General features: G+C 43.0%; 1 protein-coding gene across 2 annotated transcripts in view; it reads left to right on the forward strand.

The window, feature by feature from the left end:
* Nucleotides 1-16,535, forward strand: part of Tmed8 (transmembrane p24 trafficking protein family member 8) — a 36,895-nt gene that overhangs the window by 5,869 nt on the left and 14,491 nt on the right. The window contains exons 2-3 of one of the 2 annotated variants that reach the window (XM_076921566.1): nt 7,218-7,334; nt 16,196-16,277. Coding sequence is in view for 1 of the 2 variants with exons in the window: in XM_076921565.1 (XP_076777680.1) it covers nt 16,196-16,277 (82 nt within the window). In the remaining variant the exon portion in view is untranslated. The remainder of the gene's footprint in view (nt 1-7,217; nt 7,335-16,195; nt 16,278-16,535) is intronic. The other variant, XM_076921565.1, reaches the window with a different exon arrangement.

Raw genomic sequence — 16,535 nt, forward strand, 5'->3', positions numbered from 1 at the left:
AAGAACACATTAAGATTTCTTTAAGAAAAACCAGTTACGCCGGGCAGTGGTGGTGCACGCCTTTAGTCCCAGCACTTGGGAGGCAGAGGCAGGCGGATTTCTGAGTTCGAGGCTAGCCTGGTCTTTTTCTTTCTTTCTTTCTTTCTTTCTTTTTTTTTTTTTTTTTTTTTTTTTGGTTTTTCGAGACAGGGTTTCTCTGTGTAGCTCTGGCTGTCCTGGAACTCATTCTGTAGACCAGGCTGGCCTCGAACTCAGAAATTCGCCTGCCTCTGCCTCCCAAGTGCTGGGATTAAAGGCGTGTGCCACCACCGCCCGGCTACCAACTTTCATAATGTACCATTGCCAACAAAATCATTCAGTAGTAATTATTTTGATACGCACTTAAAGATTTCATTTCTTTTTAATTTAATTTAATTTTGAGATACGAGTCTCTTTGTATAGCCCTGGCTGGTGTAGAACTTGCTTATGTAGACTGGGCTGGCCTCAAATTTACAGAGATCCGCCTCTGCCTCCCAAGTGCTGGGATCAAAGCCACGGGCCGCCATGCCTAGGGAAGCTTTACTTTTAGCTATGTGTATGTAGGGTATGAGTTTGTACTTGTGCATGTGGGCCCCGTGTGAGTGCTGAGGCCCAAAGTGGGGCCTCTAGAAAGGCAAGTGCTCCTCACTGCTAAGCCACCTCCCCAGCCCCATGTGTCTTTTAATTTTAGAGTACTTGTATTTGCTCTGTCCTCTCTCATTGCTCCTGTCTCTCTCTCTCGCTGCTCATTCTCCCAGAATAGGCTCCATTCCTTTCATGTGTACATACATGTACAGGTGCAGACTCCATGTATGAGAGAAAATGTAATCTTTTGTGCTTTCTACCCTTCGCTACTTTCTCCCCCACCCCCCAGCTCTTTCCTCTTTGCACATAGTTCCTCTTTCATGCCATACATGGCTGTATATGCACACATACATATATGTACACCATACACGTACAAAATAACAAAAGCTCTCTGCTAGGCGCGTGGCCGAGGTGTCAGTCCGTTACGCTTGTAGACCTTTGTCTTTGCTATGGTGTTTGTGGTGCTTGTGCTACACAAGTGTCTGATGTCTGTGATAGCTCACTTCACTTGAGCTTCACTTTCTTGGAGCTCGGGGGCCCTTGCTGGTCCCGCTTAGCTTTGTGCCTATGGAACAGTCAGGTTCTCTTACCCCCAAGAATCCCTTCTTGATGTTCTAGGCGGGCGTGTCTTCCCGAGCGTGTCCTCCCGTGTGTGTGTGTGTGTGTTAGGAATGGGGGAAGCACACACAGTCTGCAGATCTTTATAGAAGGACTAGTCTCCCTACTTTCTAAATGAGCTAAGCTTTAATAACATGTTGAATGGTGTGTGGCTGTCAATTTTTCATCGTCCACTGGAGACCTCTTCTTCTCTCTACAGCAGCAAGCCTCAAAGCAAATGTCTGATAGCAGAGTTTGACACCCCCACCCACAAGCTCAGGCTCAAGGTTATCTAGCTCCAGAGTCATTTTCTGAGGAGGTTAGCCTGAGCCATTGCCTGCAGAGGCTGCCCTCCCTCCCTCCAACCCCCCAATCTCAAAGTAAACTTCCTGGTTGGGCACAGCCTCCACTTGCCCTTCTCTGCTTGCTCTATGAGCATCTGGCCTCCTAGTCTTTTGCTCCCCAGGACTGCCCCCACCCCCAGTTGTCTCCCAGTCTACAGTCTCCTGAATGGTTATTGTTCCTTGTATCCCACAGGGTAGCTGAGTTTTTTTTTTTTTTTTTTTTTTTTAGATATTTTATTTACACTTCAGATGCCATCCCCTTTCCCCATTCCCCCCCCCTTAGAAAACCCCTAATCCCATGCCCCCATTTCCATTTTGCATTTATACATTTTTTTAAAATAATGTTAATCATAAGCATTATAAGTTTGGAATTGTTCAATCAGAGGTGTAACCCACTAACCGACCTAGATATAACAACTATCTTTGACTGGTGGAGATACATGAATATCTGCCTCCATGTCTCCCCCCTCTTTCTCTCTTTCATCACCTAGCTTCTCCTATCCTTCTTCTCCTCCTCTTCTTACTCCTTTTCTTCCTCTCAGTACTCCTCCTACCTTAGCTCCTCCTACACATCACCTTTCCTGTTAAAATGAAACTTTTCTCTCAAAATACAATTAGAGCATAATTATGCCAATTTGTACCAGTGAGGTACAAGATAGTCCTAATACCCAGTCCATCATTTTGTTGACTAACCAGAACCTCTGTCATCTATCTTAACTAAAACATTTAGTTCTGAACCTGGCTTTAGGATGAATGTCAGTTAACGACCATCCACTCAAATCTTTTCTCTTACGGTAAATAGCTATAAGTTTTCAACCCCGTCAGAAATCCAGAATGACTGAGTTAACTATAATTGTGGGAAGCACAAAGCATAGCTTCTAAAACTTAGCCAATTTATAGAGACCGCTGAACACCTGAAAAGCCCCTATACTACCGAACGTTGGAGCATCAAATCTTCAGCCTTCTGGCCCAGAATCATCTGACAGACCTTGGTGATGCAGGATTATTAAGGACTGATTACTCTGTCTAGGCAGATATAATCAGTCGACTATTCTGCATGTGTGTCCTTTTCTGGACAGTAATTTGTCTGTAGATGGAGAGAGGCAATTCTTGCCTAGTGGCTGTTACCACACAACTGGAGTAACTCCAAGGATGCTCAATTTCTTCTTAGAATCCACGACAGGAAGCTGTCAGGAGCAGACAGGTCTCTAATCAATATGAACATTAATATATAAATATTTGTAGCATCAGTTCTATGGACTTCTGATGTTTTGAAAACCAACTATCCATGTAAGGTAACCTGGACTGTTTTCTGTTAACTCCTCTCAGCTATTTCTAAGTAAAATATGGAAAACACCCTAACAATAAACTCAAAAATATGAATTTGCTATAGTCCCTTAACTCATAGGTTAACCGTCCCAAATCAGTTAAAAAAGTTAAAAAAGGGCTGGGTCTAGGCCTTGTATTCCTAAATGTGTTATACAGGCACAATGCCCATGAGTGTATCAATATTCATCTCATTTTTATATTAATAAGAGGCTCGTACCAATGAAAACCTTAAATTTGAGAGCAAATTTTGTACCATTTAAGAAATTATAACTTCATCTTGATAATAATTATACAGATTTCTACCAATAGGTTATGGCTATGCAGTAAGTCCTAGCTAATCCCCCCTGTTCCAACAAAACCACTACTTGTCCCTAGAAAGACAGACCATTATTAACCACATTAGTCCCCAAGCTCAGGGAATAGGGGCGCTGACTCTTCTTTAACTTCTTCAAGCTGATTAAGGGCGTTGAGATTTTAGAAGAGGGGTGTGGGGGAGATTAAGTTGATAAGCCTCTGATGCTGTGTCTTCACTGAATCCAGATGGAATTCCAGGACATCAGAGGTTTGGGCAGGTCTGCTCAGTATGCTTGATGAGTAGATACACCAAGGCTGTGTATTCTGCAATATACAATTCTCAGAACAAGTTTTAGTATCAAGAAAAAAAAAATTTCCCACCCCCAGGGGGCTGACATTTTTTTTTTTAAAGATGTTGGTTCTGAAGACTTTTTTTTTTTCCGCTTGTTAAAATTGGTTGTAGTATTTACGTTTCAGATTTTATCCCCTTAGTCTACTTCCTCCCACAACCCAGAAACCTATCCCATCCCCCTCCTCATGCTTCTATGAGGCAGTGACCACACCTACCCCCCTCACTATCCCCTCCCTGCCCTCACATCCCCCCCCCCACTGTGTGTTCATTCATTCATTTTTCATTCATTTTTTTATGGGACCAAGAAACTCCTCTCCCACCTATGTCCGACAGGGCCATCCTCCCCTACATATACCTCTGGAGTCTTGGATCCCTCCCTATGTGTTCCCAGGCTGGTGGTTTAGACCCTGGGGGGCTCTGGTTGTTTGGTATTGTTGCTTTCCACCTGGGGTCAATAACCCTTTCTGCTCCTTCACTCCTCTCACTAAGTTCTCCATTGGGAAACCCCTGATCATATCAGTGGTTAATTGTGAACATTGTCCTCTGAGTGTTTTAGTCTTTGGCTGACCTCTAAGGAGACAGCTATATCATGTTCCTCACATTATGCACTTCCAGCCATCCACAACAGTGTTTAGATTAGGTGGCTGTACATGGGGTGAATACCCAGGTGAAAAGGTCTCCTGATGGCCCCTCCTTCAGTTTCTGTTCCATGTTTTGTTTCCCTATTTGCTCCCTTGAGCATTTTTATTTCTCGTTCTAAGTAGAACTGAGGCATCCCCTCTTGGTCTTCCTTCTTCATGAGCTTCATGTGGTCTGTGGGTTGAGTCTTCGCTAATCCAAGCTTTTGGGCTAACATCCGTGGAGATATGTTTGTGTAACTATCTTCTTTTGGGGTTTTTGGAAGATTACTTTCTTGCTTTTTCTAGGTTGTAGTTTCACTCCTTGTGTTGGAGTTTTCCACCAATTATTCTTTGAAGTGCTGGATTTGTGTTGAGATACTGTGTAAATTTGGATTTGTCATGGAATATTTTGGTTTCTCCATCAATAATGATTGACAGTTTTGCTGGGTATAGTAGTCTGGGCTGGCATTTGTGTTCTCTTAGGGTCTGTATGATATCGGTCCAGGATCTTCTGGCTTTTATGATCTCTGGTGAGAAGTCTGGTATAATTCTTATAGGTCTGCCTTTATATGTTACTTTGCCTTTTTCCCTTACTGCTTTTAGTATTTTTTCTTTGTTTTGTACATTTGATGTTTTGACTATTATATGGCGGGAAGTATTTCTTTTCTGGTCTAAACTATTTGGAGTTCTGTAAGCTTCTTGTATATTTATGGACATCTCTTTCTTTAGGTTAGGGAAGTTTTCCTCTATAATTTTGTTGAGGATATTTACTGGTCCTTTTAGTTGGGAGTCTTCCCCCTCATCTATACCTATTATCCTTAGATTTGGCCTTCTCATTGTGTCTTGGATTTCTTGTATATTTTGGGTTAGTAGCTTTTTGTATTTTGCATTTTCTTTGACAGTTGTGTCAATGTTTTCCATGGTATCTTCTGCACATGAGATTCTCTCTTCCATCTCTTGTATTCTGTTGGTGATACTTGTGTCTATGACTCCTGATCTTTTTTTTAGGTTTTCTATCTCCAGGGTATTGTCCCTTTGTGATTTCTTTATTGTTTCTACTTCCATTTTTAGATCCTGCATGGTTCTGTTTAATTCCTTTTCCCGTTTGGTTGCATTTTCTTTAAATTCCTTAAGGGATTTTTGTGTTTCCTCTTTAAGGGTTTCTATCTGTCTACCAGTGCTCTCCTTAAGTTCTTTGAGAGTGTTATTTATGTCTTTCTTAAAGCCCTCTATCATCATCATGAGAAGTGATTTTAATTCTGATTCCTGCTTTTCTGGTGTGATGGGGTGTTCAGGGCTTGCTCTGATGGGGGAGCTGGGTTCTGATGATGCCATGTAACTTTGGTTCCTGTTACTTACATTCTTGCTCTTGCCTTTTGCCATCTGGTTAACTCTAGTGCTGCCTGTACTTGCTGTCTCTGACTGAAGCCTGTCTTTCTAGTTATCTAGCTTGTGTCTGATCTCCTAGGGGTCCAGATGTCTCTGTGATCTTTTCCAACTGCACTGATTACAGTGGTACCTCTAGGATGCCTCAGGATATGGTGCCTCCAAGGTAGTAGTCCAGCTAGGTGTCTGCTGTTCTGGGTGCAGTGTCTCCTCTAGAATATCTCAGGATATGTTGTCTGAAGCCCTGAGTTCATTTGTTCCTCTGTGGATCTGGATTGAGTGGACCTTCCAGTATGTCTCAGGTGGAATCCGGGGTCCACACAACAGGAGACCTGGCAGAGGTCTGATCTAGGCCTCAGATCTGAGAACTAGTTTCTAAGACACTGTCCAAGTTAGAGAGCCTGGGATCCCTGCTTCCTCTGGGTTCTTGGAGGTTGGGGACAGAGCTGCCACCCAAGATCTGCTCAGTGCTCTGGCCCAGACCGGAAGGAACTAGTGTTCCAGGCCAGGAGTGACTTCCTGGGTCCTTTTGGTTCCCAGTTACTCCCTGTTTAGGGCGGGCCCTGCTGTCTGCTTACCTAAGATACTGCCTGAGTTCGAGCGCCTGGGATCCCTGCTTCCTCTGGGTTCTTGGATGTTGGGGACAGAGCTGCCACCCAAGATCTGCTCAGTGTTCTGGCCCAGACCGGAAGGGTAGCTGAGTTTTACATACCAGGTTTCCTTTCTGATCACACGCAGCACACTGAGGCACTTTAAGTTATAAAAAGAAAGTTCTTTCTACTGCTGACCTGTCCCACCAGAGGACTCACTGGGTCACCAAGACACACGGTTGGATTTGAGGCTTGTGTGAGAGCTGGAGACTTTTTCTGTGGGTAGGACAGCCTGCCTTCACCAGGATGGACAGGGACTGTCTCGCTTAGCTTTGGAATGAGGCTTCTGCTTCCCTTCCCCTAGCTTCTAGCTGTGAGACCTGAGCTCTGTGCGCCTTATTTCCTTTTGCTGTTTTTCTGCACTTTTCAGTGTGGACCAGAAGCTGCCCCATGTGATTATGGGGGAAAAAAAAGAAAACAAAAAACAAAGCACATACCTCCCCAAATCTAGGGCCGTCCCACTCAGCCCCCCTTCCCCCCTTGAAATGGCCACTCACCTCCCAAGGCCTTCACTTTGGGGTACAAGTTCCTTACACATGAACCTGTATACAGACATAACTGTATCCAGACCATGGCAGTTAGCACAGTGACTAGCTCCGTTACGTATACAAAACCTTGTTCAGATTGTGTATGTTATTGAGAGAAAATAAAGGGCATCTATATATCTATATAAATCTATATAAATATAACTATCTATATAAAGGCCTTGGCTATGTAGCGAGTTGGAGGCCAGCCTGGCTAGAGCCAGTCTCTTTTATCAACAAGTAACTGGAAGCATGCTTCTTATTTGTAGAGTGGAAAACTGAGATTATAAAGAGGTCCTTTAGTCCCCAGGTTGCTTGTGCATGTAGCATCAGGAGTTATCCCAGAAGAGTTTTGGTGTTTTCTTCAGGGGTGGAAATTGACAGGTGTACATAGAAGTGAAAGGTTGCAAACACTTCAAAATCATGTCAAGCATGGAAAGGGTTGCTTTGCAGAATAGCTGGATCCTAAGCAGTATGAGAAGGCTTACCTTATCTTATTATATTCCACTTCATTGCAGTTCACAGATAATGACAGCCTTCACAAATAGAAATCTGGGACCATCCTAGACTGAGCAAGTGTGCCAGCACCATTTCTCCAGTCCTGTGTGTTCACGTCTTACTGCCGTTACACTCTGGTAATTCTCACGATAGACCAAGAATTCATTGTTATATGTTAGTGGTGATCTGTGATCAGCGGTCATTGATGTTAATATGGAACTTGTTCTGGGGCATCACAAATGATTCTTATGTAACCTGGCAGCCTGATATAAACAGATGTCTTAAGTGAGGCCAGGGATGGTTGCTTTATGGAAACGACTTGGAAAGCGGCCACAAGTTATCAGGTCTTTGCTGGAACAATAAGGATGATCAGAACGAGGCCAGGAGGCCATGGACACTCTTAAGTTTAAATTCTGAATGCTGAAAAATCCTATCTAGGGGTTTTTGTTAGATTTCTTGTTTCAAGCAACAGAAGATAATTCTGATTGCAGGGAGAGGATTCATTAGAAGGATAAGGAAGACTCACTTAATTGCTGTAAAGTTGGGGGGGGGGGGGGACCAGAGGCTAGACGAGGCCCCTGCTGCCAGTGCTCTAGATGCTGCTAGAATTCTGCAGCCCTGTTTCAGGTCCCAGGTGGGGCATTAGGTTATGTGCCTGTCTCCTGACTTTCTGGTGTTGGGAATTAAAGCTCTTTTGTTACATCTTTACAGTGTCTGAAACAGCCAGTCTCTCTCTTAGGGAGATGGTTGGGTATTTAAAAACCAAAAGGCTGACAAATGACTCCTGCATCTGCTGTCCTGAGGGACCTGTAGATAGAATTTATATCAGCACCGAGGCCTGTTGAGGTCAGCTGTAGATGTACCTACCAGCTGTTCTATAGGGGAAGATGGGAACTTCAGATCTGTACCGTTGAACTAAATATAAGTCCTCAGCAAGGCTTGAGGGCATGTCACACAGGTAGTTGTTCAGCCCTTAGGAGAGAAAAAAAAAATGCTGCTTAGGAGCCAGCATCACGTACCAAAAACAATTTGGCCACCTAGTTATTTTCTAGCTGTGGCCTCCAGAGCCTGTTTCAACTATCTTTATTAGTTAGGTTTCTCTGTCTTCTGTAGGCTTCTGCAGAAGCTTTTTGTCTGATCTGGTATCCACCCCTTCTGAAGGCTTCCACAAATCTGACCACCAAGGTCCCCGAGTTTAGTTTCCAGCACCTAACTGGCATCTCACACCTGTCTGATGCCATCTTCTGGTGTGCAGATGTATGTGTAGGAAAAGTACCCATATACATAAAATACATACATACATACATCTAAAAGTAAGTAAATACTCCTTAGTTTAAAAAAAATTCAGGAAGAACTGAGTGAAATTAATGAAATCTGTTTTCTCAAGGTCCTTCAAGGGATGGGTAGGTAGGTGTTGAACCCAAGGCCTGATCATGCTGTGTAGATGATCTGCCACTGAGTGTCTCGGTGACCTGTTTGTACCTTTGCTATGGCTTCTAGCACACACACTTTGGCTTATTCCGTTTCCTTTGCCTGCAGTGTCCTTCCCATTTGACTTGGCTGGGCCCTGCTTACTCATTAAGACAGCTTAACTGTCATCTGTTTCAGGCAGCCTTTGATACTTGTCCGATTTGTTAAGTGTTTCCATGATAATCTCGTTAATTATTCTATCTAGATAGTATCATGTATTTCCAATTACCTGCTTGCCAGTTTTCTTTATGTAGTAGACTAGGTCTTTGAAGGTACACATTTAACTCTGCTCACAGCATGGAACATGGTATCTGGCACGTAGCGAGGGCCTAGGAAAGGTCTGTTGAATGGAGGTAGTCATTAACTCAAGTTCTTCTTTTTTTTTTTTTTTTTTTTTTAATTCAATTTTTTTTATGTGACTCCTGTGTATTATACAAATGTTTGCCAGAGTGATGTCTGAAGGACAGACTCTGTGCTCTGTTGTAAGTGGATGAAAGAGCAGGGCTGGGGAGGTCACTTAGGAAACTGCTTGCTTTGTAATCAGGAGGCCCTGAGTTCAGATCCCTAATACCATGGTATTAATACCAGGTATGACAACATACAACTGTAACCCCAGTGCTGAGGAAGCAGAGACAGGAGGTTTGCCAGCCAGCCAGCCCAGCCAAATTGTTGAACTTCGGTAAGAGCCTATCTCAAAAAGTAAGGTAGAAGTCAGAGAGATGGCTCATGGGTAAAAGTACTTGCCCATAAGCTCGATGATGGAATCCCTAGAACCCATGTAAAAAGCTGGCTGTGGTGGCGCACACCTGCTACCCCAGCACCGCTATGCTGAGGTGGGTGGCAGAGATGGCAGAATTGCCCAGGAGCTCAAGTGCCAGCCAAGCTGGAGTACACAGCAGCAGGACGAAACCGCAGGAGACCCTCCCCTCAAAACACGGTGGAGGGCGAGGACCGACTCCGAGAGGTCTCCTCTGACCGCCACACTTACTCTGTAGCACGCATACATGTACTCACATGTCACATACATATACACACACACACACATAAATTAAAAAACATAGGTAGAGGACTGAGTGTGGTGGTGGATATCCAGTAGAGGCAGGTAGTGAGTTCCAGGCCATCCAGTAGTGCTTAGGGAGACCCTATCAAAATAAATAAATAAATAAATAAATAAATAAATAAATAAATAAATGATGAGTGATTGAAGACACTTGAGGTTGACTTCTGTTCTCCACACACATATACATGCATGCACCTGCACGCATGCAAACACCTATATACACGATGCACACATAACACAGAAGGGTCACTATCGTTACTGAGTGGAAGGGTAGGCTAATGCTATAGTATGAGCTTATTTATTTTTTAAGAAAAAGAGACATTATATGTATTAAGGGTTTGTTTTGATGTAATCTATCAAAAGACTGTAAGTTAAATAGTGTGTCATCATGATCCAGCAGATTGGTAAAGATTATGTGTTCATTATGATATGGAAAATGGTCACATTTATTCCCTGCTAGCAGAAGTGAAACTTGGAGAGAAATTAAGTAGTGGATATGAAAGTCTTGATAGACAAACCTTATGACAAGGAATTTTATTTCCAAGGATTGCTTTTAAGGAAGTAAAGTAAAAGATAGATATCCATGTGCTCTAACTTAATAAAATAAACACAAATGAAAAGTATATGAGTTATTTATCTTGTTGCTGTGATAAAAGACTCTTATGTGAGAAAAGATTTATTTTTGCTTACAATTCAAGGATACAGTCTATCGTGGTGAGTTTCTTAGTTGTTTTCTTATTGCTGTGAAAAGACACCATGACCAAGGCAACTTACAAAAGAAAACATTTAATGGGGGGGGAGGGGGGGAGGGGCTTGCTTACACTTTTAGAGGGTAAGCCCATGGATGTCATGTTGTGGAGCTTGGCAGCAGGCCGGCACTGGAGTGGTGGATGAGAGCTTACATCTGACCCACAAGCCAGAGACAGAGAAAGAGGGGTGTGTGTAGGTACCTGGGAGTGACATAAATCTTTTTTTTTTTTTTTTTTTTTTTTTTTGGTTTTTCGAGACAGGGTTTCTCTGTATAGCCTGGGCTGTCCTGGAACTCACTCTGTAGACCAGGCTGGCCTCGAACTCAGAAATCCGCCTGCCTCTGCCTCCCAAGTGCTGGGATTACAGGCGTGCGCCACCACCTCCCGGCTGACATAAATCTTTTGAAACATCAAAGCCCACCCTCCAGTGATACATTTCCTCCAACAAGGTCACACGCCCTAATCCTTCCCAAATAATTCCACCAACTGTGGACCAAGCATTCAAGCATATGAGTCTGGGGCCATTCTCATTCAGATCACTATAGGGAGAAAGTTGTGGTGGCAGGAGGGTGAGGTGCTTCGGTGGTCAGGTTGCATCCCGGGTTAGGAACTGGGGGGATGCACGCTTAACTCGCTCCTTTTTGTTTATGCAGTCCAGGACTCAAACCTAGGGGATGGTGCCACCTGTTTTTAGAGCAGGTCTTCTCACTCCAGTTAACACAATCAAGATAATCCTTCCCAGGGAAGCCCAGAGACTAACCTAATCTAGATAATTCCTCATTGCCATTCACAGATGCTTTTCTCACAGGTGATTCTAGATAAGTTTTATCAGATACAAATATATCAACTTACCAAGTTGACAATCAGTAATAACTGTCACAGATACCAAGTTGGGTTGATGGTAAACAAATGCAGTCCCAGCAATTCAGGAAGCTGGGATCAGATGAGTACTTGAGCCCAGATGTTCAGGACCAACCTGGGAAACACAGCCAGATCCTGTCTCACAGAAAGGAAAATAAGGGAAACAGTCATCACGTACTGAATTCTGTCAGTTTCCTAAATGGTTTGCAAATCAGACTCTGATGTTGAATTGTGGGAAAATAGGTATTCTCTTATTGTTGCCACGAAAGCAAAACGATGGGTGATCCCTGCCAGAGATGGCAGCCTGGCAAAAACGTGAAATATACATCAGGCACGATAGAACAGCTTGTAATATTACTGGATGAAAAACTGAAAGTAACACTGATGTCACTCATTAGGGCTGAGAGTTTGCTGTGTATGCCCACTGTCTTAGTCAGAGTTTCCATTGCTGTGAACAGACACCATGACCAAGGCAACTCTTATAAAGGACAATATTTAATTGGGGCTGGTTTACAGGTTCAGAGGTCTGTTATCATGTTCACCACCGCGTCCAGCTTGAACCCATGTTGTCTCATACAGGTCTAGCCATCGCACTCTCTCGGTTACCGTTTACTGTTTGCATGGAACACCCTTTCTCACTCTTTTACCTGCAGCCTGTGTAGTTCATACATCGGAGGTGCAGCACTTGCAAACATCATGATGTGTCTGTCTTCATATATGTCTCAGTCCATTTTGTGCTGCCGTAACAAGGCTGGATAATTTATACTCTCAGGTTTTCAGCATTCAGAATTTAACTCAGCTTAGGCATATGAGCTGCATAGTTGAGCTTCGTTGTATCATTGTATCCTTGAGCTGCTCCATCTCCCTTGCCACGCCAGATTGAGTCCAGGGCCTTGTTCAATCTTGGCAAGCATTCCACCTTCCTTAGCCTGAGATTGGATAGTTTATAGTGAACAAAGCTTTATTTCTTGCAGTTCTAGAGGAAATCCAAGGTCACATCCAACAATAGCCTTCTTGCTCTTGGCCACTGGCCAAAAGACAACAAAACAAAACAAAGCAAACAACAACAAACAAAACAAAACAGGTGACAGAGAAGTTGGGGGAAGGGAAACTGAACTCGTTCTTTCACTATCCTCGAACTCAGGTGCTAACGGAGTCATCCCAGGAGAAAGATCTGGTGCTCATTAGAGCAGTGTTTGCTCCAGGTCTGAGCAGGGCCTTGGTAAGGTGAGCCCGAAACCTAAGTCCTAAGCACAGCAGAAGGGTCCAGTTGAGAGCTCCTTTAAGGAGCTATCACTGGACAAGGCTAGGGAAATGTGAACAGAAATACATCAAAGTATGTGCCTTAATGATACCTAACAGTCATTGTTTACCTGTTTTTCTAAGTATTTTGCCAATTGATAACAGAATTAACCCTCTGTCTTCCCCTCTTTTTCTCTCCCTTTGGTTATTTTTATTGTTGTCTCAATAATATTGTTGTCTTACTGTGTAGCCGAGGCTGGCCTTGAGTTCAAGGTCCTGAGTCTCCTGTAAAGCATCTAGCACACCTGGCTCTGCCTTTCTTTATGAGTAGCCATGTAATGCATGGCGGGGAATCTTTTTCTGGTAGAAGAATTTGCACTAATACACATTTAAAGTGCTAGTCTAGGGAAAAAAGCATTTCCTAGTTTCTAATGGATTAGACAGTTTTAGACACTGATCATGGATATTTGCCAAGTCATTAGATGAAAAGTACAGCCATTGGAGCAGTGGTACCCCCCATCCGCCATTAGTGGTACGTCCCTTTTCTTACTAACCACAAAACAAGTGCATGGCAGATGCTTGCTAGCATCTGATGTGTATCTGCTAGGAACGGACACTGAAAGGCCCGAGCAGGGCAAACGTGCACATAGAGACACAGGTGCACACCACATACAAACCTGTTTATATGTATGAATACACTTCTGAGATGCTGTGCATCAGATAGTTAGCAGTGGCTGTCTTGGCTTAGTAGATTTGTGCTTGATTTCTCTTGCTTTGTGGTTATTTCACTTATCTGTATTTTGATTTTTCTAAAGTGAATAATAGACTATTAAAATGTTTTAAAGAAAATAAATTGTATAATGGCAATGGGATTTTTTATCTGTATTTATTTATTCTACAATAAACAGTTATGAGTAAAACTTAAAAAATAATTCGGATTAATAATACGAGTGTATAAAGTCTAAATTTAAGTTTAAAATTCCATTATTTTCCAAAAGTTTATCTCAAAAATAGAGCATAACAGGGAGTAGACTTAGAGTTTATGTTTAGAAGTTAAGGGAAACCTGATTGATGTATTTAGGACAAATTTACAGTTAAAAAAAAAAAAACAACAACCAAAAACTAGTGTCTGGATAGTGTTATTCTCAGAACTGTGCAGTTATTGAACTCCACAGGGATTAGGAGACACTGGGGATGTAGTAGGGGGAAGCTGTGTGTTTTAATTCCTTCCTTTGAGTGAAACAGTGGGAAAGCAGACCCCCCTGAGGTGGAGAAGGCAGCCTGGGGAGAGGGGCTGAGTGGGCAGTGTGGATATTTAATCAGATCTTGGGGGAGGAGGGACAAAGTGTAGAACTCACTCAGAAGCAGCTTTCCAGGTCTGCACAGAGGAGGACACTTGTGAGCCTGATTCCTCAGTGGGATTGAGCTGCAGTTGGGAACCTCAGGTGAGCTGCAGATGGGGAACCTCAGGTGAACTTCAGGTGGGAACCTCAGGTGAGCTGCAGGTGGGAACCTCAGGTGAGCTGCAGGTGGGAACCTCAGGTGAGCTGCAGATGATGGGAACCTCAGGTGAGCTATAGGTGGGAACCTCAGGTGACCTGCAGGTGGGAACATCAGGTCAGCTTCTTTATTGGGAGGAATGCTGGTGACAGGAGCCGAGCAGTTTTTTCTGGGGATGAGAATGCCAGTCAGCATAAAGAACAATGAGATGCTGTCATGGAGAGGTGAGACTGGGCCAAGGTTAAATCATAAACACTTGCCCTTGTCTTCACTTTTATGTTCCTGCAGCCTCTCAGTGTTTGGGACATATTTTGTTACATTGTTTTGTATTAGGAAGTAGACTCAGGGCTTCAGTTTCTTTGACCTTAAGCAGAGGGGCTCAGAATAGGGAATGTGTAAATGCACTGACCTGTGTATACAAGCAAGGGCTCGAGGAGTAAGCCAGAAAAATGATTAAGAATCCTCAATAAATAGTGGAGAGCAATTTAGGAAGATGCCTGATGTTAACTTAAGATGTCCACACTCATGCATACACCTGCATGTGTCCACACATGTGAATACAGATTCGCCCATGCACGGACACTGTGCACACATACACATGAAAAAAAAAGAAAAATCAACTGTATGTGCCTTTGTGTATCATGTTTTCTTTATTTATCACTTGGGCATCCAGTTCTGTAATTTGGCTACTTTTTCGATAAATATGTGTGCAGGTATCCCCAGAATGTGCTGACTTAGATTCCTGTGTGTCAGTTACCCAGTGGTAGAGCATATGGTAGTTCTGCTTTTGGTTAGTTAGTTGGTTAATTTATGTGTCTGTGTATGTATGTGTTCATACGTGTGAAGGGAGGCCAGAGAGGGTAATAGGTGTTCTTTGTTATGCTCTGTCTATTCTTCTGCATCAGGATCGCTCTCTGAACCTGGAGCTCTCATTTTCTTGGCTAGGATGAAGCCAGAAGTCCCAGCAATGCTCCTATCTCCATCTTCCTTGGATGAGATGGCTGGCTTGTCATATGGGAGCTGAGGTGCAGATTGCAGTCCTCCTCCTGAGTTTGCAGCAAGTGCTCTTAACCACTCTGGGCTTCCTATCTTCCATTGTTTGAAGACTCATACTGATCTCCATAGTGGTTTTACTACTTTCTGTTCTCACCAGCAATATATAAACAAGCCATCTGTCCTCCTCAAAAGCTTTCGTTATTTTGTGGGGTTTTTTTGATGGTCTCAATTCCAACCTAGAAGAAATCAAATCTCATTGTAGTTTTGATTTGCATTTTCCTGATGGCTAAGGGTGTTGTGCTTTTTTTTTTTTTCTTTGCCTACTAATTGGCTATGTGTACCTCTTGTTTTGAGAACTGTCTGTTCATTTGCCCATGTACTATTTAGATTGTGTATGTGTATGTGCCTGTGTGTGTGTGCGTGTGTGTGTATGTGTTTATACTTGATATTAATCCCCTCCTGGTAGGCTCACTTTACCATGAAAATAGTTTCTTTGCTGTGTCAAAGTCTTTTAATTACTTGCAACTCCATTCGTTAATTCTTGCTAGCATTCCCTGGCTCTTGGGCCTTTTCAGAAAACTGTTGCTATGCCTGGACCTTGAACTTTTGCTTCCTGTAGCAATTTCAAATTTTTTATTCTTATACAAAGATCTTTGAATTATTTCTAATTGATTTTTTAAAAATTTTTTATCTTTATTTTATGTGTATCAGTATTAGTGCCAGTGTATACAGAAGTGCACCACATGTATGCAGTGCCCTTGGAGGCGAGGAGAAGGTACTGGATGCCCTGGAGCTGGAATTACAGACCTTTGTGATCTGCCATATGTGTTAGGAACCAAACGCAGGTGCTCCAGAACAGCCAGTGCTTTTAACCTCTGGGCCAGCTTGCCAGCCGCTGGAACTGATTTTTATATAGGGTGATATACAGATGTGCTTTACACAGTCACTGTTTTCTTTAGAAAGTGTCTCAGGTATCCCAGGCTGGCCTCAGACTCTTTATGTAGCTAAGGCTGGCCTTGAACTCCTGATCTTCCTGCTTCAGCCTCTCAAGAACTGAATTATATGTGTGTGCTTGCTAGTGTTTCCTCTCACGTATCAAATTCTTCCCATGATTTTCTAGAGAAGGAAGATTTGGAAAGCACCAAAGTCAACTCTCTACTGGCTTGTGCCTCTGACCCAGCACCCCAGTCCTCACCCTACAGGTAGGGACAAGCAACTGTTTGGGATAAAATGTTTCTGGGAGATTTGTCCTGAGACTGAAGGAACTGACGAGGAGAGTGGCAGTAGCTGTAAGGGGTGAGGCACTTGCAGTTTTTTAAATGTCATTTTCATGTTAAACATGATCACCTTCAGGTTGCCATTCTTTTTTATGCTATGTATTTTCATGTTATGTGTATGTATGCGTGCCTTCATGTATGTATGTGTACATGTGCATATCTAGTGCCTATAGGAGCCAGAAG

Source organism: Arvicanthis niloticus, chromosome 23, assembly GCF_011762505.2.
Source record: "Arvicanthis niloticus isolate mArvNil1 chromosome 23, mArvNil1.pat.X, whole genome shotgun sequence".
Lineage (NCBI taxonomy): Eukaryota > Metazoa > Chordata > Mammalia > Rodentia > Muridae > Arvicanthis > Arvicanthis niloticus.